Source organism: Patella vulgata, chromosome 9, assembly GCF_932274485.2.
Source record: "Patella vulgata chromosome 9, xgPatVulg1.2, whole genome shotgun sequence".
NCBI lineage: Eukaryota > Metazoa > Mollusca > Gastropoda > Patellidae > Patella > Patella vulgata.
In genome coordinates this window covers 24,443,642-24,467,769 of record NC_065887.2, presented here as the reverse complement: position 1 = coordinate 24,467,769, position 24,128 = coordinate 24,443,642, and the positions used below count along the sequence as shown (strand labels likewise).

The 24,128-nt window shown below is 35.5% G+C and overlaps 1 protein-coding gene across 3 annotated transcripts in view; it reads left to right on the top strand.

Annotated features, from left to right (window-relative positions):
• Nucleotides 1–24,128, top strand: part of LOC126831785 (secretin receptor) — a 65,874-nt gene that overhangs the window by 22,240 nt on the left and 19,506 nt on the right. For all 3 annotated transcript variants that reach the window (XM_050562428.2, XM_050562427.2, XM_050562429.2), the window contains exons 2-3: nt 19,624–19,723; nt 20,342–20,452. In XM_050562428.2, coding sequence (XP_050418385.1) covers nt 19,624–19,723; nt 20,342–20,452 — 211 coding nt within the window. The remainder of the gene's footprint in view (nt 1–19,623; nt 19,724–20,341; nt 20,453–24,128) is intronic.

Genomic DNA, 24,128 nt, shown 5'->3' with positions numbered 1-24,128 from the left:
TTCCTTCGCGGCATGTACTTCTTGTCAGATTGAGCTTTTTGATCGAAACTCTGTCCACACTACAAAGATAAATTACAAGGGATCAAATTTTAAGAATTGTGGCTAACCTTTCCGGATCGAATGTGCTGATAATGGTGAAAGGAAGTCTCTCTACATATATATATCTCATTAAATTCACCAGCGGGAAACTTAGGGAAACTTATATTGAGTTCCAGATCTCCAGTGTACACGAGATTCACAATTTCTAAAGAATCCTGTTATAAGCGAAAATTTCAAACAATTCTTGGTTACATGATCATATTATTATTTTATATAACAGTATTTAATCTAGCTTTGACTTGAAGAGTGCTAAATTGGCAAACATTTCTCAGTTCCATGGCCATATTTCTTAGTTCCGTATTTCATATAACAATATTCAATGTATTTAATTTAGCTTTTACCTAAAGAGAGCTAGATTGTCAAACATTTTTTAGTCCGTATTTCATATAATATTTAGTGTATTTAATCAAGCGTTGGCTTTAACAGTGCTAAATTATGAAACATTTCTTGGTTTTTGATTTCATATAATATTTAGTTATTTAATCTAGCTTTGACCTTGACAGTGCTATTCGGGGAATATCCAAATTCCCTCTCGTATAGTAAATGCCATTCAATCAGATCAGACTAGATATTTTTATTGATTTTTAAAAAAACCCAACAACAACAAATCATTCATAAGCTGTGAGGTATATTTTAAGATAAATAATGGAGTTAATTATTGACATTAACATCGAAACACGAAGAAACATACCAGCGCCACTGACTAAAAAGCTGTCTGTGAGCGTATATACTTAATTAACCTTACTAATGGTATTTTACAATTTGTTGATATATATGAGTTATTTGCATTTCTCGGAATCCTAATATTCTACAGCTTAATCGGCGCTAAAATGTACTAAGATGTTTAGTCAGCATTTAATAAAGAATAAGGTAAAATCAAAGGTAAATATTCCCTTTCTAGGATTTCATCGAGTTAAAAGTACGCCCATCACAAGATGTTAGTAGTAAAGATTAAAGGTGACGCTGTGTTACAACCCCTATTGTAATAAATAAAATAAAACCAAGTACGAACATTCCAAACCATTAGGCAAAATTCGAAGTCCTAAAAAAAACGGTATATTCAAATTAGTGTAATCAACAACTGGACTGTTCACCGTGTATAAAATACACGACAAATTTCACTTAACCCTATTGTAATAAAAATTCTCTTAACTCCTATTATAATACTACGCCCTTTTATAATAATTGTAATTAATGTATTTCACCATGCAGTAAAATCGACATCTAATTTTAAAATCCATAGACTTTTAAAAATAGATTTCGATTTTATTGTATGGTAAAATACATTAATTACAATAGGGGTTAAGAGAAATATATTACATTTATTACAATAGGGGTTAGTATTGCAATAGGGGTTAAGAGGAATTGTATTACAGTTACATTATTACAACAGGGGTTGTAACATCGCCGACTTTTGAAAGTATCCTCTTTATATCGTCTGCAGAGAATGTCGAATGTTGCGAAATTTTCTATGCGTCATATCTTTCTATTATGTGCAGAATTAAACCAGAAATTAAACTTTCACAATATTGCAGCTTGCAAGAGATTCACCAAAACCCAGTTTTTTTTTATGAGTTCTTAATATTGGTGATTCAGACATTAAATATCGCTAGTGTGTCATTAAAATGTGATTAGTGAAAAATTAGACTGTTTTTGAAAACACAATTTAACAGGCATTGTGACATTTTAAAACTTGGTAATATGTCTTTCTTCACACGAGTTATAAGAGAAATCCTACGTGTATTTCAGTATACCGGGGTGTTGAATTTTTATAAACCCCACCCTAGTCTTGTGCAACTATATATTTCCCATATTCCAAGCTATGTAAGCGTCTGGATCATCCCTACCATTCGCATCTTTAGGAATTATCCAATTCCTTTAAGGTTTAATCCACACTTATATTGCAAAACGACCCAAAAAAGTTCGTCAAAGCGGCCATAGCGTTTAGTTAAAACGGCCATAGATTTGCCACGACCGACATAACAAATCAAAACGACCAATAATAATAGAAGACCTCCAACCACCCCCAAAGATCCATCCCATGAAATTTGTAGTGAACAGAGTAAATTTTAATGTTAAATCTGATATAGATTAAACTTTTAGTAGAAAAAATCACTGAAAATGCGTCAGCGCCATTGTCCTCTGGAATCACAGGAATTTGAACTCTTTTATAGAGTATCTGTATTTTGTTGTGCAGCTATATACATTTCTTATCATTCGATTTGATCGACATTACCAATTTGATAACCAACCATAGCTTAATCGCGTGTTGTTTCGTTTTTGGCGTATTAAGAGAGTTGGTGCATGTTTCAAATCGGTCTGTTTCTAGAGACAATTTTATGTCTAGAAATTCAATGTGTAAAATCGATAACAGACATATGGTTTACAAAACTTGGATGTAGTGTAAGAATATTTATATAAAAGCTGCTATCGGACACCGCATGATGCTTTTTATTTGTCTAAACCCACGCGATAAAACCCTTCCAATTCATAGATTCTATCAGACGCACCCTTTGATTTGAGCTCATTAGGAAGTCGAGCATCACGCATAAAGTGTGCGCAGTATGTAGATAAACCGTGTACCAATACTGCCTAGAAGTGTATAACTTCACTTTTATAGTTTCGTTTTGTGGTCACTTCGTTTTGTCATTATCGAGCAGAGGTTAAATATTTTACGAAATTTCCATTGGTTGATATCTGACATGACAGAATTACTAAACGCACTACGGAAAATCATATTTTAATATCAATGATGATTATAGGTCTTGAATAGCTAACATGCATTATTGTAGATTCATCGTTGTATTTTGATTCTGTTATATTATTAGTTAGCGTAGGAGTCGATGTAGTGGTTATAACAAAATCAACGGTATAACAAAAGAAAAAAAACCTACTTTCGTATATCATCTAAATATTGTTAACAGAGACCTCACGGTTTAAAATACAGTTCGAATTTATTGTATATGGCCACACTTTGGGTTTATATAAGCTATATTACCTTTGATGATGTTTTTACATATTGAATTCTTTCGCTGGATATCCTAAAATGTTAGACCATGAACCCAAAACAAGTTCACAGTTTCTTCAATCACATATAAACCCCTGATAGCAATATCCAACAATTAGTTTACTCCAGTAATCTGTAGCAGACTGCGTCTCAAAAGTAGCCCCGGACATCCGTCACCTGGTCGGTCAGTCTATTATTCATCAACGCTCTTGTCCAGACCAACGCGACCCATTTCTAACCAGGCGATCCCAGCATATTGAGCATTGTCCATATGGCTTGTCCGTCCCTACCGCTAATACCCAAAGCTAACCAGATCACTGGCTTCGTCGTGTTTTTTTTAAAAAAGGGCCATGGTTTTCATTATATCCCCTTCCACATGAAACACATCAGCATGCACGTTTGATAACCAGTTGGTATTAGAAGAAGAAGTAGGCGGAAGCCCTGGAACCTATATTCAATTAATATAACATGCTAGTCTCAAAATAATCTCATTATTGAATTGACAAGTCGACAAATCTCTATTCAATCCTTTCTATAAATATATAGATCGAACGATCGATTTCTTTCTTGAATTAGATACTATTTAGATAATCATATCATATGGGAAAATCCCTAATAAATACCAAACTAATAGTTGTATTTAAATAGGTTGTAAAAAATGAGAACGAGAAACGAGTCTTAACTAATCCCATTACAATCAGTGGGAGGTGTATTAAAAGTACACGTACTTTCGACGTTTTTGTCTTTTACTAAACTTTGAAGCTTAGTAATTAATTCTGGTAAACCTATAACGTCAATCATGTTGGGATAATATCTCTTGTTATGGGATCAGATAAATAATAGAGCCGCATTTCTTCAGTCTGTACTTATATATAGTCCAGACATCACAAGGAATTATTATCAGTGATGATATGTACTATGTATGAGATAAATATTACCCTGACCAGGGATTGATATGTGAAATAACCTAAGACCGAATAGATTTCACCTATAAGACAATGGTTTAGCCTGCGACTGATATGACAAAATTAAGAAAACAAGTGGTAAGTTGCACGTGCATTACGTAGGTGATCGAGAGCGAGACATTAGGTAATATATTGTAACAACGAGAGGGCCGTAGGCCCGAGTGATTTTACAATATATTACGCAAGACCATTAAACAACTTAAAATACAGACACTGCGCACGTGCTTTTACAGTGAAATACGTCACGCTAGTCCAATATTTCACTAGTATAAACAATGTACGATTGGCAGGTTGCCCGTACGATTATTTGCAATAATGGTACGCCAACATCAAAGGGTGACGTCACATCCGTATTTTAAATTTTAGTAACCACGTGTTCACGAACTGGCATTCATTTTGTACAATTTTGTCAAACAATTGGGACGACGAACTGATCCGAGAAAGTCAGTTTGTAGAAAATATGGTTGAAAAAGAAAACGTAGATTCTGACAAAGAATTATTTAAAGCTAGTCTAAGTGCAGAATTTATGCAGAAAATATTTAACAAGGATTTAATGTACTCAGATATTTCGGATTGTGAGGGAGATAAAAATGATAAAAGCTTTCGAGTGACAAAAAGACGTCAGTGAATGTGCCAACAATGCCTTGCACGTAAATACCTTGCGCAGAAATCAGTGGGCGATGAACTCGTTTAACAGGTGGTCAGTGTGGCGGAATAATAAACACGATAGTGAGCGAAATATCCTATGTGCGCTGGAAGATATGCGTATATAAGATCTTATTTTTTGGATATCTAGATTCGTCTTGGAAGTACGCAAAATAAAATGATGAATATCACCCACAGAATTCCGTATTTAGTTATGGGAATAGTATCACATCTACGGATTGCGAATAAAACTGATGTGGATATACTACACAATCCAGAATTTGATAGCTTTAGACAAGTTCTTGGTCAGATGAAGAAACTAGGTAACATGGGCCTGACAAAGTTCGTCGTCCTAATCGTTTGACAACATTAATATTGTACCACAAAGTGAATAAAATGTTAAAAGAAAGAATGTGTGTCCTTTTTCATTGCAGAGTGATATAAACCTGTTGAGACGTCATCAGAGGGTTATATCTGATATCGTCCCTAGTGCCGATATCGCCCTCTGATGACGTCACAACAGGTTGATACGTTTCTTAACTTGCATGAAGATCAAAGGAAATAACATTTTAAGGTGTGTAAAAATATATATATACTATATTATATTGAGTACAGTGTAAAAATAGCATCATATGATTATAAACAATATACTCAACATTTGCCGTTATACTCTTCAAAAAAGTAGGGGATATTGAAGCTCTAACAGAAACACCGAGTTGCATGTGCGACACGCAATAGCGCCATACACGTGGGAGGCGTTCATCGTCAAATTTGACACTTCAAGGAAGGGTTGATGAAAACTGCCGCGTGCTGGTTTATCCTATCCATGCTTTCTTTCCTATCGGTTGTTATATAAGATTTGTTGTTTAGCGTATCTTTGCTTTAGTGTGTTAGGTTTAATTTGATCGGGAGACGTGTCCGTCAATGTCAACCGACAACACAGCATGAATTGGCCGTGGCACTGCAAGAGGAGTAGGTCAGATTGCCCCAAATCGTGATTGGGCGGTTGATTAGGAGCATGCCACGACGAATTGCTGAATGACTGGGGATTGGTGGAGCAATTACTCATTATTAAGACAAAAATCAAAAACGTCCATTTTCACTTTTGGCATTGTGTCTCTTTGCGAGTGACCTGGGGCCGTCAGTTAAGCCGCCCATATGAACTGTTTATGTTCATGTGTAGGCAATCGGCCTGTTGTTAACATACACTGGTTACCTCTAATAAAAACAGCAGTACATTTCCGCAGTTTTGTATTGTTTCTGAATATCCCCGGGTCCTCCGGTTTCCTCCCACTGCTAAAGCGAATTATTGAAAGAAAATTAAACCATATGTTAGTCCCGAAATGACCTAGTTTATGTCTAGTTGACGTTAAACCCCATTTCTCTCTCTCTTTCTGAATATCCCCTACTTTTTTTGAAGAGTATATTAACAACTGGTGGTAGTTTTTTCTGTGATGTGCATACACGTTATATCTCATATCAACCTATCATGACGTCATAGGTTGATATATTCGGTTCATATCAACCTCTTCATATCAACCTCTGATGACGTTGATGGAATATTACAAAGAACACAGAAATCACTTTTTTATTCTCTTGACAATTACAAATGTTTATGGTACTGTTAGTTGCATTTAGCACCGAAACAGCAAATCAAGTTTGTTCTTGTGTATACTCTTGGCACCTGAAAGATATGCACACAGTAATTATAGGTTATAAAAGTTTATCAAAAATATCAAAAGAAAAACTTACCCTCGATAATTCGATATGTAAAAAATAACTATAGGCATATAAAAATATCTGGCGGAAACTTTCAACTTACCCTCAACACTTCGATTATCCATATCTAAAATACTTCACAATTTTCTCCTCACACTCCCAAGTATTTATAGCCCAACAGTCCCCTGTTGAAGTTTTTTTGGTGGACAGCCCCCTTAACACATAGAGATTCCCCTACGAGTCCTTTTGATATAAAAAAAAAAATATCAACACAAGTCGATAAATTAAAAGAAAACGAGAGCCTGGCGAGGTTTTTTTTACTTTATCGACGAGTGTAAGTGTTGATATTTTTTGATATCAAAAAAGAAGAGTGGGAAATTTTATTTATCACCCAATCCTTTGTTACATGCATAAATAAATAAATAAATATAATTCTTTGCTATAGATTTCACTTTTACTGAATCTGATTACATTACGGCGTCATTGCAAAGTCCTTTATATTGACCCAGTGTTTCCATCAAGGTCAATTAAATAGAGATAGTTCATTTTTAATAAAAAAGAAGTTACTTTTAATAAAAAAAATGAACTGTTCTTTTAAAATAAAAAAAGTAGTTCCTTTTCAACTGACCAATCAAATTCGTGTAAAGCGATCTCCTAACGAGATATCGCAGTAGATTATGAAATTTATCACACAAGCGATATCTACTGTAGAATGTATTATTGGGTGATAAAGTCCGTTAAATCATTCTCTGAACATACTGAAAACCTTCTTCTGATCAAAATTTTCTTCAGCTATTTGACTAGCAACTAGTAGATCGTCGTCGGAATTTGCATTCAAATCTATTTAGCCTTCAGTCTGTTGGCTAAAAGTGATTAATTCTTCGTCTAATTTTTGCTTTCAATTCAAATGACTACAAAATGGAGAAGATATGTTTAAGTTAACCTGCACGTACATTCACGTGACTAAGTTCGGTAATTTTCGTTATTTGGCGAAAATTATCGCGACATTATCCAATCATTGTTGACTTCAAATAAACGAGTCCATTTAGTGTTCTCTATCATATCAACCTCGAGTAAGTTAATATCATATACTTACACCTTACGGTTCTTGTCCCTCGACATTTTTATGGTCACTCCCTTTACATTTAGAACAGCGGTTCTTAACTGGGGGTACGTGTACCCCACGGAGGTACGACGGAGGTGCGAAGCATCCAAGCAGGAGGTACGAGATATGGTGTCAGATTCAATACTGTATAGATTAGTAATATGTCTGATTGTCGCTGTACTGTGTGAGTACGGTTGTACTTGAAAGAATATGTATTCAGTATATTTGTATGTATTAAACGCATTGTATAAATAAACTTGCATTGTATTTCATATCGATTATTATAATTCCATTATTTTTCGTAAATATTCTGAAAGGTCAAGGGGTACGAGCACATTAAAAGGTTAAGATCCACAGATGTAGATACCCAACCGTATGCTTGGAACATAAAATAATTATGTGGGGTTGGGAGAATGGGTAGTGCGTGGTGAGTCATTTCCATACGAGAAATTCATCTATTGGGAAATCTAGGTTAAGAGTTACGATTAGTGTGTTAGAATTTTTCAATTCCTTGGTTTTCTGATTTGGTGTCAAGAAATAACATGCCACGTATTCTTTAAAAACACAATGAAGAATAAAAAAAAAACATAACGAAATAATATTAAATCTAATAATAATATATTGACTTAAAGACACAATAAGCCAGATTGTTCAAATGTGTTTTAAAAGAAAAAAAATCAATACGTTCCTTTTTAAGTTAAATACTGTTTTTTTTTATGTAACTATGGACATCTAAAGTACGTTTGGTTGTTTATCGTTTGAAAAGGTTTTTTTTAAAAGTCAGTTATTTATTAGCCTATCTTTTGGATACTTGAATTTAAGACACGACCATGATGATGTAGAACGTCTTTTCTAAAAGTAAATATTTCGCTATACTGGTGTACCAGGGGCGTAAAAGAGGATGGTGACATCCGATTGTTTGATCTCATGGATACACATATGGTAAGTGAAAGATGCTCTTTAAAGAGACGAGGTGATTCGATCCAACGTCCTGAAACTTTAATGGACATTATTGTTGTTTCACAGCCTAGACCGACGATTATCAAGCCAGGAACTGAATTAATCTGATGATAAATTAAATGTTCCAAAAGCATCATCTTTCATCAAAATTGCTTGCAGACTGTGACATATTGATTACTCTTAACACTAATAAATATATAAATGTAGCTTATAAACCTTCCCCTGGGAGACACTGGAATTGGTGTAAATTGGGACACATCAATTTTGTCATTTAATAATAGGCAATAACCCTTGTAAATGTTTATTTTTATCACAAGCATGAAGACAGTTAATTTGTGCTGCAACGTGAACATATTGGCGGTATAACCGTGGGACTGGGGAATAATTTCTCATACTACTTCACTTTTGTGGTAAATGACGACATAGAACGTATGATTTGTATTAAGTATAGATGGAAGACATTTATTGGCACAATAAAATGTTCAACCTTGCTACTCAAGCAAAAGTTAATAGTGGTAGTCTAGAAGATATTGTGCGGAACATCTGGCTAGAACACCATTACGGTTATTTAAGCAGTAATCGGGAAATAAAGGTGTAAATAGTGATAATTTAAAGATGCATTGAAGATATATATACTTGCGTAATTAATAAGTCCATAAAAAAGATCATTGTTAAGTTATACTGACATATAAGTTTGTACATGGAATGAAATTTATTGCTACAATGAAATGCACTATCTTCTAACTGAGCTACTTAGAAACAACACTAACTTAATTATCTTAAACACTATATATGAATTAAACTGCCCTAAGGAGAGGCTGGAAATAACGAAAGATTAGGATACGCCACTTTAATTAATTAATATCGGATGTGGATAGGCGTTGACTCTTATCATTCGTTTATTCAGTTGCTGTAAAGAGTAGAAATCTGCAGAGATAGTAGTCATTTTACAATTTCTGATAAGCTAAAGAATTGCCCAGATGATTCTTATCATATTCTTTTCTTTTAATCGTAGAATTTAGGGGCGACATTTCTACACTACGTGATAACTACTAGTAGTAATTATTTTTGATATAATAATCTTAAATTTATCAAAGTACAAAACGTGATCACCGACAAATTTCAGCTATTATGGTATTTCATTCTCAAGATAATGAACACATTCTGGTAGTATTTTCATCGCATTATGGATGTTTATTTGAAAATACCTCAAATGTTTTGACCACCTCCATTGATAACATTTCTATAAACTTTCAGGTCTCGACATGCTTCTAATAGAAAACATGACAGTGCGCCTTTGTCAAGTGAGCTACATGGTCACACTATAGTGTATGTTTAAATCAAATTGTTTTGCACTTCGATAAATTTAAGATTATTATATCAAAAATTTTTTGGGGCCATATTGCTATGTTTATAATGGTTTTCCTAATCCCTGCTGAATATAGGTATACAAATCAAACTTATGTGTGGCTTTATTTCATATCCGTCGGAAGAAATATAAGATTCTATTGAACCCCAGGGTTCGGTGAAATTAGAGACGATTTGATGATGTGTTTGTATAACACCAACCAATAATACGTCGTTATATTTGATGTACAATGCGAAACCAGTCACAAATGCAACACAATAGATGCAGGTGCTCGTTAATCATTTTCTTTTCATGGTCTACAGCAATTCGATTTGGACAAGCAACCTTACTATCGGTGGTTATTGTCTCAATTGATACTTAGGACATGATCTAAAGAAACCTAATCTAAAAATCTTAGAAGCAACAAGTGCATTATACATGTCTCATTTGATGTATCATCAATCAACCTCTTACATTCCTATCTTACGAAACATCTCCTGTGATCCAAAACATTGGGTTTCTTATGATTAATCTCGGTATGGAATGGTGAAATAGGATGTGACTATTGCCCGGCTTATCCGCGTGCCACAATGGCACGTTATTTTCCTATTTATCAGTTTTGCCAGCTTAAGAGATCTTCGCAGCGACATTCTCGAGATGGTTGATACAATGATTAACTGCGGAGCTAAAAGCACTTCCGGTAGTATTAGGATATCTGGATAAGACGCCATATGTTGAAAATCACATCCATGGGCGGAAAACAGAAGTACTTTTGTTGTGAATGGTAATTGCGGTTTGACGTCACCCCTGTACAATACTTGGGTGTGTGAGTGGGCTAATGAATGAACTTTATATCAAAGGGTCTGCAACTACGTCAAGTGGCGTGGTTTCGTTCCTTGGCTTATACGTGACAAGGAATGGGGTACCCCTGTTTTCTCCCACTTTGATAAACGGGACATTGACATTAAACTTCAATAATGTTTTTATAACACAGAAGAGAATGCAGGATGATTTTCAGATTCCATAACACGCAAAAGGTGATCTCGCCCAAGGACAATCACAATCATTACGTTCATATCACGAATATGATATTACCTTGCCAATATATATCAATATTTTTATACCTTTAAGGCCATACCCACGACTGTGCGGATGGGAGCACTGTAGCTAGAAGGCAGCAAATCGGCTTAAAGCAAGACATGGTTAATGCGATCATTAACCTGCTATACATAGATCCAGCTCCTCTATTTATACGCGTTTATATCTACTTATGTCATTGCTATATGAAAAGCCTTCGCATTCTGACATCAAAGATGGTTCTGGTTTCCCATTATAGACAGAAACATCTCATTATTTTGCAAACGGTTGTATTTATATGTTGTTCTTGGGTTTCTGTACGCAACAAGGAAGTGTAGCGGTCGATAAATATAGCCAGAACACTGAATGAGTTAACGTCCATTTAGGATATACTACAATAATTATTGTTATAGGTAAAATACCGGCCCTAACGTTTTGTTAAATTGCAAATAAAACCAGGATAGAATTGCACAAAAGGGAAGAATTTTCTAAAAAGCGAATAGTTCTGTCTGAAAAATTCCCTTGAAATGATTGAGTTTAAAACATCCTGCCTTTAGGTTTTTAGCTTGTTTTCTAGTTTTATACAGAATCCTGTCGATGGCAAGAAACCGTCACGTGGTTAATTAACGTCCTCTCCCGATATTAATGGTAATAAAGAGAACATTATTAATATAATTTAAAGCGTCTAAAATTGATTTTCATCCATTCGTAAAAACGCTAATGTACTGTTACGACAAAACTAAAATTACGTGCTTTTGGCTTTGTAGGGCAGCGCTGAAGCGTTATAAAATGATTTAAATTACGTTTACTTATGATTAAAAAAACCCCCAAAAACAATCCAATAATCGACCAGACTTTTCATCCAGTACTATTTCCTTTGTATATCTTTTGTAAAACAGACTCGATTGGTTCCGTCCCATTATCGTTACCGGCAACATTTATTTTTCGAACAGTTTTATGCGGATTTTTCTTTTCAGTTTCAAAGGAGATAGTTCACTGCATGTTTCTATATTCTTTGAATAGATAGTAAATAGCGAACCTAAATGACCCGTTAAAGCGTTGCTCTTTATTTATAGCGGACCATCTCCTTTAAATGATCCACATATAATTGAAGTAATGTTAAGGAAACATGACAACCTTCGACAAGCACTAGCCTACTTAGAGCAAAGTTTAGTATGGAATTTATAAACCACAATGTGGACAAACTCAGTGCTAGACTGGTCTATATTCCTCAATTTTGCACACAAACTCAGTGCTAGACTGGTCTATATTCCTCAATTTTGCACACAATCCCACCACACAGTCAAATCACGGCAAATCAAAAATTATATCCAAAGCGACTATGCCTGTTTAAGGAAACATTTATCGCCGTTTCTTAGAATTTCCGATTACTGCATCTACTTAAATACGTTTCCATGGCAGGTTTTTGGCACATTTGACCAATTTCTCCAAATTGGACCCGCACTAGAAAGGGGCCCCACAGCTGACCAACTTAAACATTTTCCAGGCAATCTGGCAGCAGTAAAAATCCCGTTAATACTTTAACTGTATACATGTATTAATCAATTACTAATTGTGAAGCAAAGCATAGTTGGCCTTAAATATGAATGAATATCGGCCTAGTTAAAGTTATTCATATCCTGTAATGTATTTATATCCTGTAACTTCGGGCCTCCCAAATTGGACCCCGTATTTTCTACAACCGGTCCTGTACGTTCCACTGAATCGCAAAGCTCTGTAGGTATCTAAATTGCCTTTTATTGAATCGACCCAGCATGGGTAATGAAAAAAATGTTCACAATATATTATTATTGTCATTGTGAAAAGTGCCAGTCATCTTTTCAGATTGTCAAAATATAAATTTGAAAGCATGAAATCTTTGAATAAAGATCGCGTGGAACTGATAATAAGATGCATTATCGAAATGCACCACGTTTGTATTCCTAGTTTAAAAATACATTATGCAAGAACTAATTCGGCCTATTCCAGGTCTTTCTCTATGCCTGAAATGTTATATAAATTATTAATTAGACATTAATTAACTTATCCAGACCATAATCAACTCTCGATGACATTGCTAGTCTGTGATATTTACTGGATTATTAACCGATATGCTGCTCAACTTTCATTCTTGATTAAATCATGAAATGGATAATCGAGACTATGTTTTTTTTATCGTACCGATTTTAGTAATGAAGATGGCGGCTAGGCCGAAAATTCAATCACTAAATTCTCGGTTCAGAGTGGTTCAATTTGACTGAAATTTTCAACAAATTCCCTTTACATTATCTAGTTTTTATACGCTCACAAAATGGCCGCCGTTCGTTCTCAAATAGCGTAAAAATATGGTATATCAAGGTTGTGGACCGTATAGAGGTCACAATTTTTATCTGATTTTGTTGAAACTTGAAATGTAAGTTTATAACCCAAAGATCTGGGTTCCTTTCGATATTTGCGCATATCAGACCGTAACTTCCTGAATTATGGCCCCTGTTTGTACGAAAAATCGCGTTTTTAGCTTGTGGACCCTATAGAGGTCATAATTTTTATCCGATTTAAAAAACCGTATTATTATATCACCGTTACACCCTAAGGAAGGTTGAGTTCGAATTCCGTGAAAATCGGCCAAAAATTGACAGACAAAATGGCCGCCGTTCGTTCTCAAATAGCGTAAAAATATGGTATATCAAGGTTGTGGACCGTATAGAGGTCACAATTTTTATCTGATTTTGTTGAAACTTGAAATGTAAGTTTATAACCCAAAGATCTGGGTTCCTTTCGATATTTGCGCATATCAGACCGTAACTTCCTGAATTATGGCCCCTGTTTGTACGAAAAATCGCGTTTTTAGCTTGTGGACCCTATAGAGGTCATAATTTTTATCCGATTTAAAAAACCGTATTATTATATCACCGTTACACCCTAAGGAAGGTTGAGTTCGGATTCCGTGAAAATCGGCCCAAAATTGACAGACAAAATGGCCGCCGTTCGTTCTCAAATAGCGTAAAAATATGGTATATCAAGGTTGTGGACCGTATAGAGGTCACAATTTTTATCTGATTTTGTTGAAACTTGAAATGTAAGTTTATAACCCAAAGATCTGGGTTCCTTTCGATATTTGCGCATATCAGACCGTAACTTCCTGAATTATGGCCCCTGTTTGTACGAAAAATCGCGTTTTTAGCTTGTGGACCCTATAGAGGTCATAATTTTTATCCGATTTAAAAAACCGTATTATTATATCACCGTTACACCCTAAGGAAGGTTGAGTTCGAATTCCGTGAAAATCGGCCAAAAATTGACAGACAAAATGGCCGCCGTTCGTTCTCAAATAGCGTAAAAATATGGTATATCAAGGTTGTGGACCGTATAGAGGTCACAATTTTTATCTGATTTTGTTGAAACTTGAAATGTAAGTTTATAACCCAAAGATCTGGGTTCCTTTCGATATTTGCGCATATCAGACCGTAACTTCCTGAATTATGGCCCCTGTTTGTACGAAAAATCGCGTTTTTAGCTTGTGGACCCTATAGAGGTCATAATTTTTATCCGATTTAAAAAACCGTATTATTATATCACCGTTACACCCTAAGGAAGGTTGAGTTCGGATTCCGTGAAAATCGGCCCAAAATTGACAGACAAAATGGCCGCCGTTCGTTCTCAAATAGCGTAAAAATATGGTATATCAAGGTTGTGGACCGTATAGAGGTCACAATTTTTATCTGATTTTGTTGAAACTTGAAATGTAAGTTTATAACCCAAAGATCTGGGTTCCTTTCGATATTTGCGCATATCAGACCGTAACTTCCTGAATTATGGCCCCTGTTTGTACGAAAAATCGCGTTTTTAGCTTGTGGACCCTATAGAGGTCATAATTTTTATCCGATTTAAAAAACCGTATTATTATATCACCGTTACACCCTAAGGAAGGTTGAGTTCGAATTCCGTGAAAATCGGCCCAAAACTGACATAAAATGGCCGCCCTTCGTTCTCAAATAGCGTAAAAATAGGGTATATCAAAGTTGTGGACCCTATAGAAGTCACAATTTTTATCCGATTTTGTCGAAACTTGAAATGTAAGTTTATAACACAAAGATCTCGGTTCCTTTCGATATTTGCGCATATCGAATTGTAATTTCCTGAATTATGGCCCTTGATTGTAGGAAAAATCACTTTCTTCTTAGCTTGTTCTCTATCCATCTCTCGAAAATGTGGGCGTATCCTGCCTGGCAGGAAGGTTGAGTTCGAATTCCGTGAAAATCGGCCAAAAATTGACAGACAAAATGGCCGCCGTTCGTTCTCAAATAGCGTAAAAATATGGTATATCAAGGTTGTGGACCGTATAGAGGTCACAATTTTTATCTGATTTTGTTGAAACTTGAAATGTAAGTTTATAACCCAAAGATCTGGGTTCCTTTCGATATTTGCGCATATCAGACCGTAACTTCCTGAATTATGGCCCCTGTTTGTACGAAAAATCGCGTTTTTAGCTTGTGGACCCTATAGAGGTCATAATTTTTATCCGATTTAAAAAAACGTATTATTATATCACCGTTACACCCTAAGGAAGGTTGAGTTCGAATTCCGTGAAAATCGGCCCAAAATTGACAGACAAAATGGCCGCCGTTCGTTCTCAAATAGCGTAAAAATATGGTATATCAAGGTTGTGGACCGTATAGAGGTCACAATTTTTATCCGATTTTGTTGAAACTTGAAATGTAAGTATATAACCCAAAGATCTCGGTTCCTTTCGATAATTGCGCATATCAGACCGTAACTTCCTGAATTATGGCCCCTGTTTGTACGAAAAATCGCGTTTTTAGCTTGTGGACCCTATAGAGGTCATAATTTTTATCCGATTTAAAAAAACGTATTATTATATCACCGTTACACCCTAAGGAAGGTTGAGTTCGAATTCCGTGAAAATCGGCCCAAAATTGACAGACAAAATGGCCGCCGTTCGTTCTCAAATAGCGTAAAAATATGGTATATCAATGTTGTGGACCCTATAGAGGTCACAATTTTTATCCGATTTTGTTGAAACTTGAAATGTAAGTATATAACCCAAAGATCTCGGTTCCTTTCGATAATTGCGCATATCAGACCGTAACTTCCTGAATTATGGCCCCTGTTTGTACGAAAAATCGCGTTTTTAGCTTGTGGACCCTATAGAGGTCATAATTTTTATCCGATTTAAAAAACCGTATTATTATATCACCGTTACACCCTAAGGACGACTGAGTTCGAATTTCGTGAAAATCGGCCCAAAACTGACATAAAATGGCCGCCCTTCGTTCTCAAATAGCGTAAAAATAGGGTATATCAAAGTTGTGGACCCTATAGAAGTCACAATTTTTATCCGATTTTGTCGAAACTTGAAATGTAAGTTTATAACACAAAGATCTCGGTTCCTTTCGATATTTGCGCATATCGAATTGTAATTTCCTGAATTATGGCCCTTGATTGTAGGAAAAATCACTTTCTTCTTAGCTTGTTCTCTATCCATCTCTCGAAAATGTGGGCGTATCCTGCCTGGCAGCCGCTGGTTAACTATTATAGTGAGAACTGCCAGCTCTTTATCTAAACTCCCATAATGTATCTTTAATAGAACGTGTATGATTCTTACTGGCAGAATAATAAAATATAGTCATATAAGGCCTGTCATTGAGTCCAAATACCCACTTGAAACATCAACGCTCGTATAGCCCCCAACTTCAACTGGTCAGATCTTCATGTAGTGGAGATAATCGAATGTTTAAAGAAACGAAACGAAACATAGATCTGTATTTTAATCAGATTGGATGTAGTAGTCCCGAAATGATTTAGTTTGTATTGAGTCGAAGTTAAGTTCCATCTCTCTCTCGCTCTTTCAGTTTTTTAAAACAATTATCCTGTAGTACAGCAGTAATAATGGGGGCTTCGTTTTTTGAGCTTCCCTTTCTACACAACCAAATCAAAAGTATAAATTAAGACTGTTAATCCTTTGATTGATCTTAAAACTATAGTCTGTTTAAAAGTAGTCACTCAAGAACTGCTGTTCACTAGTGTTCAGCGTTAATGAGCTCTTAATCCCTCTCAATAAAATTTATTAACCAACTAATTAATGACATTTTGAACACAGTTCATGCCGGCGTCAAATGGCTCTTTAAGTGTAAATCGGTATGGAACAAATATTCCTATTTTGTGGGGCTGTAAAATGATTGTTATGTTGTAAGGTATTTATTTATAAATTATATAATGCTATTTAATAAAAGTTAAATGTGTAAATTGTAATGCATTTTTATATGTGTAAATCATTTAATGTTATTTAATAAATATTAAATTTGTTAAAATCAATATATTTTTATATGTGTAAGCTATTTAATGTTATTTAATAAAGGTTAAATTTGTTAAAATCAATACAGTTTTAGTCTTAAAAAAGATATGGACTATAGTTTATAACACCATTGTTCTAGGATTAACTCTGGATTAGCGGCAAAATTTGACATCAAAGCCTGCCGGCTAAGTGAGAACACCCCAAATAATGATGACATACATTAATTTGCTAGGGAACATTTTATTTGGATTTGCGGTGTTGATTGGCGGAAAGGCCAGTGAAACTGACAATTTTATTCCGATCGTTATGGAAATAAACGTAATAATTATGATTTAATTATGCTCTGTGAAATACATTACGTATATAGAATAATTTTGTTGGTTATGTATGGTAGCCCAAACATGTCTACAGAATGTAATAGCGCCACTGGACAGGACAAAACTAGTAGTTCAAATTATTCAGTCAGTTTGGCATATTTAAATCAATAGAGGAATTCTAATAGATGGCTTCCGCCACACGCATAACATGTCTCTTCTTCCCTTATGGAGTCTTTCATCGGCGATCGTTTCTTATTTGAGACCGATAACGATGCGCGGTCGATATCTCAATTGTTTTTTCTCCAAATTACCGTGTAGGTATGTAAATGTAAAAAGAATCTCTGAGGTCTCGAGTAGGCGGAAACGCTGTTGTCCTGGCCAAATGCAAAAATAGAATAGACCGGAGTAAAATCGGAAACTGTCAGAGAACTCTTTAATGGACGAGGGAACCGCAGTAGCTTAGTGGGTAGGGTGCTGGCTTACTGACCAGTAGATCCGTGTCCGACAGGAAATAATTTATACCCCGTGCGTTGGTTTGCACATAAAATAGCCTTTGGCAGTTAGAAACGCCACTGCCCGGGCGGCAAACGTTCCCTTATAGCATACTGCCTGGCGTATGTTCATCTTCATTAGTCTGGTTCGTGGAGAAAAGTAGGACGTTAAACCCCCATTTCATTTGTTTAACGATGTTTGTATATTAAAGCACTGAATTATAAATAGTACAAAAATAAATTGTTACAATTGCACTGACAGAACAATCTGACTGTCTCGGTGACTAATGTCTACTTTCACTTGGGTTGATATCGCTAAGAACAATGGCGGTTTATCTGTTTTGTACTGCTTTCTTGCTGCTCAATACATATAACAACTTCACACGCACGACATCGTAGATATAAGAATGGGAATTCATTGGTATCATTCTGCCGAAGTTTCTTCTATCTCTGAAGACTTTTAAAGATATTGAAACTGGGGATGAAAGAACTTGTTTGACATTATCGAACTAATTCGCTTTGAAATAGGACAGCCATAAATGATTAGGTCTGATCAGACCACATCCATCAAAGATGATTCCATTTGGCAATAACTGTTTCAATACAAGACCATTCTATTGTTGTATTCTGACAGCCATCTTCAGGCAAATACTCAAAGCTACTACTTAGTGAAAATGGCTCTCAAAATATATTCGGCTAATATCTTTAAAAATGGATTTATGTGGCCCATGATAATTATGTTAGCAATACACGTTTTAAAATAGAAACAATGTTGTCATTCTTGGTATTTATTTGACAGCCTTTTCCTGTCAATAATTAAATTTACTACCTTGTTTTAAGAGAATATACAATACATATAGATTTCCGATAAGTACAATAATGAAAAGGGTGAATTATCTACAGAAAAGGGTTAACTAGAATATTGTGATTAGTGTCTCCTTATTGGAGACATTTCCCGTAAAGACAATTTTATGCTGCCGGAAACCTACTTAACTATATTCTTTTGTAGTATAAAATAAGTAAATAGTGAAAAGGATAATTTATCTATTGAATTACTTCGATTAGTGTCTCATTTACACGCATTTCCTGCAAATACAATTTTATGTCAGATAATGACGAAAACATAGTTAATCTAAGTGTATTATTCTTTCGCGGAAACAGATATTCATATTTGTTTGTTTTTTGGGGGGGTTCTAGTTCTTTTTTTTTTTTACAGAACTCCCTTTCTTTATCTAGTTAAGCACCAGGAAGTTTATGTATAATATTTATTGGATGGGATAAAATATCTAACTTGATTAACAATAAGGATATAGTCCAGCAGTAAGGGCACTGGAATCTCGACTAGGATGTCCCGGATTCAAAACCGTTGTGGGCCGAATCAAATCTTGGCAATTGGCTCTAGGGAATTCTCGCTCGTGTTAAGTAGTTCCGCCGTTCAAACGTCCGGAACATAAATCGTAAATGTAGATTTTCGTTAACAAGAAATCGGGTTGTCGGGAACAACATCAGATACAATTTATGGGATTCAAAACGACTATGTTTCCAATTATGTAATGTTTTCTTTTTTTTTACAGGGACGTGTGGCTATCAGCCTCGAAGAACAGAAATCGGCTGTTAACTCAGAAAAACTCAAATGTTATCAGAAGATCGTCTATGGCCCGTCAACATACGAAGGTAAACAGATGATAACGGTGTTTATCTTTATATTACATTTGACAGTTTATATATTTTAATTTTATTTAACGGAGATGATATCTTTAAAGAAATATATTTAATCAAATTAAGTAAAAACAAAAACGGCAACCGCACACGAAAAATATGTAATATGTCGCGTGGGCTAGTTATATAGTGTGTCTAAATATACGCCATTTAAAAAAAAAAATGTTTTAATTGATAAAGATGCAGGGAGCCACAAAAGGCGCGGTGGGTATGGTGCCGGCTCACTAATCAGGGGAGCCTGGTTCGATCCCGATGTTGGCTGGGATAGTTCCTCGCTATTTTCCAGACTGTTTCAGGGTGTCAGTTGTGCATTGCCAAGTGCCTGAAAGGCAAACGCACCTAGTGATTGCGATGGGATAGAAGTGTAGGGTTTTGTGTGTACCACTGGAAAAACGAGACAAAATGTCACTCAAAACACTCTGCATGGCGTATTCACGTGTTCAATATCCCGGGGTGGGGGTGGGGGTGAGGGCTCTTACAGATAAATAAGGCGTTACAAAACGGTGACCAGCTATAAAGATACAGAATATATAAAATGATTGAGTGATATTTTTTATTCTTACTTTCTTGCAGGCAATCATTGCAACACCACGTGGGATGGTATTGCATGCTGGGACAGTATACGTGCTGGCGACGTAGCTCAACAACAATGTCCGTCTTATATCCATGGGTTTTATACTACAGGTAGAGTATACTTATATTTGTTTTAACGTGTCATTCATTTTTACTGATAGTGATCTGTTAAAGATACATGATGTAAGGGCTAAATCTGCCCATTCCATATTATTCATTTAGTTTAAAACGTTATATACGTTATTATTTAGAAATTAATTCACACAACAAGCCCATAACCAACCCTGGCTTAGATATTGAATGGATTAGAACCATTTCGCGAAAATATTATATCAAGAACGCCCAGATCTTATCTAAATCTTACATAATGCTTCTTTAATATCGAAGAAGTCTCTCATTATCTTAGAATAATGCCTAAATACCCTTGTAGACCAAGTAAACATGAATATAGAATTTGTATTTTGAGTTTACCCCACATCCTACTGACGTCCAGTCGCACTATTGGGTATGTTTTTGTCGCTGTTTTGTGGCTATAGTACCTAGTACCAATAGCAATGTTGAGTTTCTCTCTACGTAATCAGATTATGTCAAAGCACTCTTATTTATTATTATATAATATATCATCATCAATATTATAATTTCTTTAATACGGTCGCAAAGGCGAAAATTGTTGTAAACAAAATATGGGAGAAATGGTATCAAATATCGTAGTTGAATGTTACTTTCTAGTAAGGTCACTGGGGTGAAATTCTTGGAAACAAGCATATGGCATTGTTATTGCCCTTGTCCCCTTTGTAGAATGTGTGTAAACGCCTTGCTTGCAATTCATAGGCTTGTTTAAACTACGACGTAGCCTTTTGAAAGTTATGCACTTTGTGAACCTTGTGAAGGCCTTATCGAAAAATTTTAGATTATTGAAACGAAGAAAACTATTGAATTGTAATCATTGAATCTTACCAAAATGCCAATGTTATTACACAGTATAATTATATTGTTTTATTTATGTAAATCAAACTACCTTTGATGACTGGCCGGACGACATGACTGCTGTGGGAATGTGTTACGTTGCCTTACGAACTGTGTGGTATAGTTAAGCATGTTGAAGTTAATACCGTTGTGTGCACCATCATTATATTTGCTTAAAGTAGCTAAGTCTCTAACTCAATATCATTCAAAATATTCCACATTGAAAACACGAATTATTTGTCAATTTAAATCAACATTGATGTTGTGATCTTAAAAGAAAAAGATGGGCTTCTGGTATCCAATATTTAAGACATAGTAAACATTTTACCACCCGTACACGAATCGTGTAGCATAATGCGTTTCAGTGCCATTTGTAACAACGGACTCGAAGAAGGGGGCTAGACATATTCTACAAGTCATACCAAACGGTGACGACATATTCTTATCTGGAGAGCATGCGCAGTAAATACTATCGGTGTAGATTGGAATAACCAAACGCTAGACATTGACATTAGACTGAGACTTCTGGAGTATTTTGTCAAAAACATAATTGAATAGAAATTACAGTAAAGACAGAAACAACTGTCTGTAAATCAGTTTATATACATTCATATTACATTATTATATGCGTTGCGATTTAGCTCCTTTAAATAATAAACCCACTGTATGCATAATATACTCAACAAACTGTCTCAGTAAAGTATATCAATATATTCCAATATCCAAGCTTAGTATTCAAGTTCCATCTGACAAACATGGGACCAACAGAATAAAAGACGATTACTAATGAAATCTCAGTCTCATAACGTCCGACGTCTTCTTTCAAATCATGTGTATTTCTTGAATAAATTTAGTATTATTCTATATCCACTGACGGGTCTTCGATATTGACGAAATACCAATATAGAAAGATTTATTCTTCCATAACATGGTTCTATTTTTGTTCTCGGCGTATTAACCAGCTTGCGCATATTTTGATTTATAAATCGAACAACGTTATGGAGGAATGAGAATTGTTTATATTCAATGAAGTTTATGCAAATATAATTTAATCTAATATTTAATGATGAACTTTAACCCTATCAACCAAAATGACTTTAAATATTTGAAATATAATCTAAAACACCAAGTAATCAAATTATGTTCTTAGTATCAGAATGCAAAAGACTAGGATACATATTTCTAAGAGTCTTTCCCACAGAATTTAGCGGCTTGCTTTACTAAAGTATATCTGGACTTGACCTTTAAATAGACAATGTACTAACAAGAAGTACGAGAGTACTATGGACCAGGAACAGAGTATGACGTCATTGTAGCCATCTTGAAATTGTGCCGTCAGATCAAACATCGGTGCATGCGCAGTTATCCAAGGAACAAGCATGTCAAGTTTCATATCGATCTTACTTGAATTGGCATAGACTTGGACTTTGTTCGAAGAGCCTCGCCCCCCAAAAAAGGAGAAAAACGAAGAACAGGAAATAAATAAGGACAAAAAGAAGAACAAAAAGAAGCAAAATTTGAACAAGAACAAGATGGGTATTGCCTTGGGCCCAATTCCTTCTCCAAACATTACAGATATATGACACTACGTGTACATAAAGATAAAGTGGGATATTTAATTTAGGTTCACAGCGGTCTTATAGTTCATGTCTCTAAAATAAAACGATGTGCATCAAAATAAACATATAATTTTAAAAAGGGTAATCAGTATGACATAAAATGGATGAGCACTTGAAAGATAAAATGTGAATTTGATATGCAGATTTTTTTTAAAAGTACAAACACAACTTGACAGTAGTGTAACAGGAAGGAATCCCTATTGGTTATGTCTGTCAACACCACATATTCAAGTGTTATTAATCTACAAAGCAAAAAAAATATTTTTTTTCTGGACTGTCAATACCAGTTCTGTTGTAATGCTTAACGGGATGTCCTGTTTATATATATATATATATCAGTTGTTAGCTTTAACAGATTGTTAACATCTCTGAAACCAGAGAGAGAGAGAAATGGGGTTTAACGTCCACTCCACACAAACTAGGTCATTTCGGGACTAACATATGGTTTAATTTTATTTCAATAATTCGCTTGCGTGTAGGGGTCTTTAGCAGTGGGAGGAAACCGGAGGTCCCGGAGAAAACCCACGAGGCTGGACAGGCGACCCTACTCCTTGTCACGTACGGTACAACCGGGAATTCGAAACCACGCCGGTTGACTCAATGACGCCTTATGATACAGCGCGCACGTGCTAACCATTCGGCCATCCAATCCCCCGTCTCTGAAACCAAAATGAAATGGGGTTTAACGTCCTACTGTTCTGCTCCTAACCTGGGCTAATGAAGGCGGGCATACACCATACAGTGTGCTTTGAGGGAAACTTTGCCCGGACAGCGGCGCTACGGCCTACTCTTATACCGAATTCAAACTGCCAAGGGATCTTTTACGTGCACGCCAATGTGTACACAGGACCTCGGTTTTTCGTCCCATCCGAACGACTAGACAGCGGTCCTTGTCAGGCCCTCCGTCCTGCATCACTGACAAGGGGAAACCCCGCCGCAAAACTGAAATCAACTTCACAATATATCTGTGACCAAGTTTCTTTTGCCCGAAAGATTTACAGTTGTTTAACAAGTCATGACAATGAATCGATTATAAAATCGCATATTTTGCTGGATGGTCAATACGTATCTCAAAAATCTGATCAAAATCGAAAATAGTTGACGTCAATCGTTTATTTCTGGTGACCTCTCTTGACAGGGGCCATTTTCACTCATTTCTCAGAATGTTAGTGATGGCTGTGTTCTGGTATTTGGAATGACCC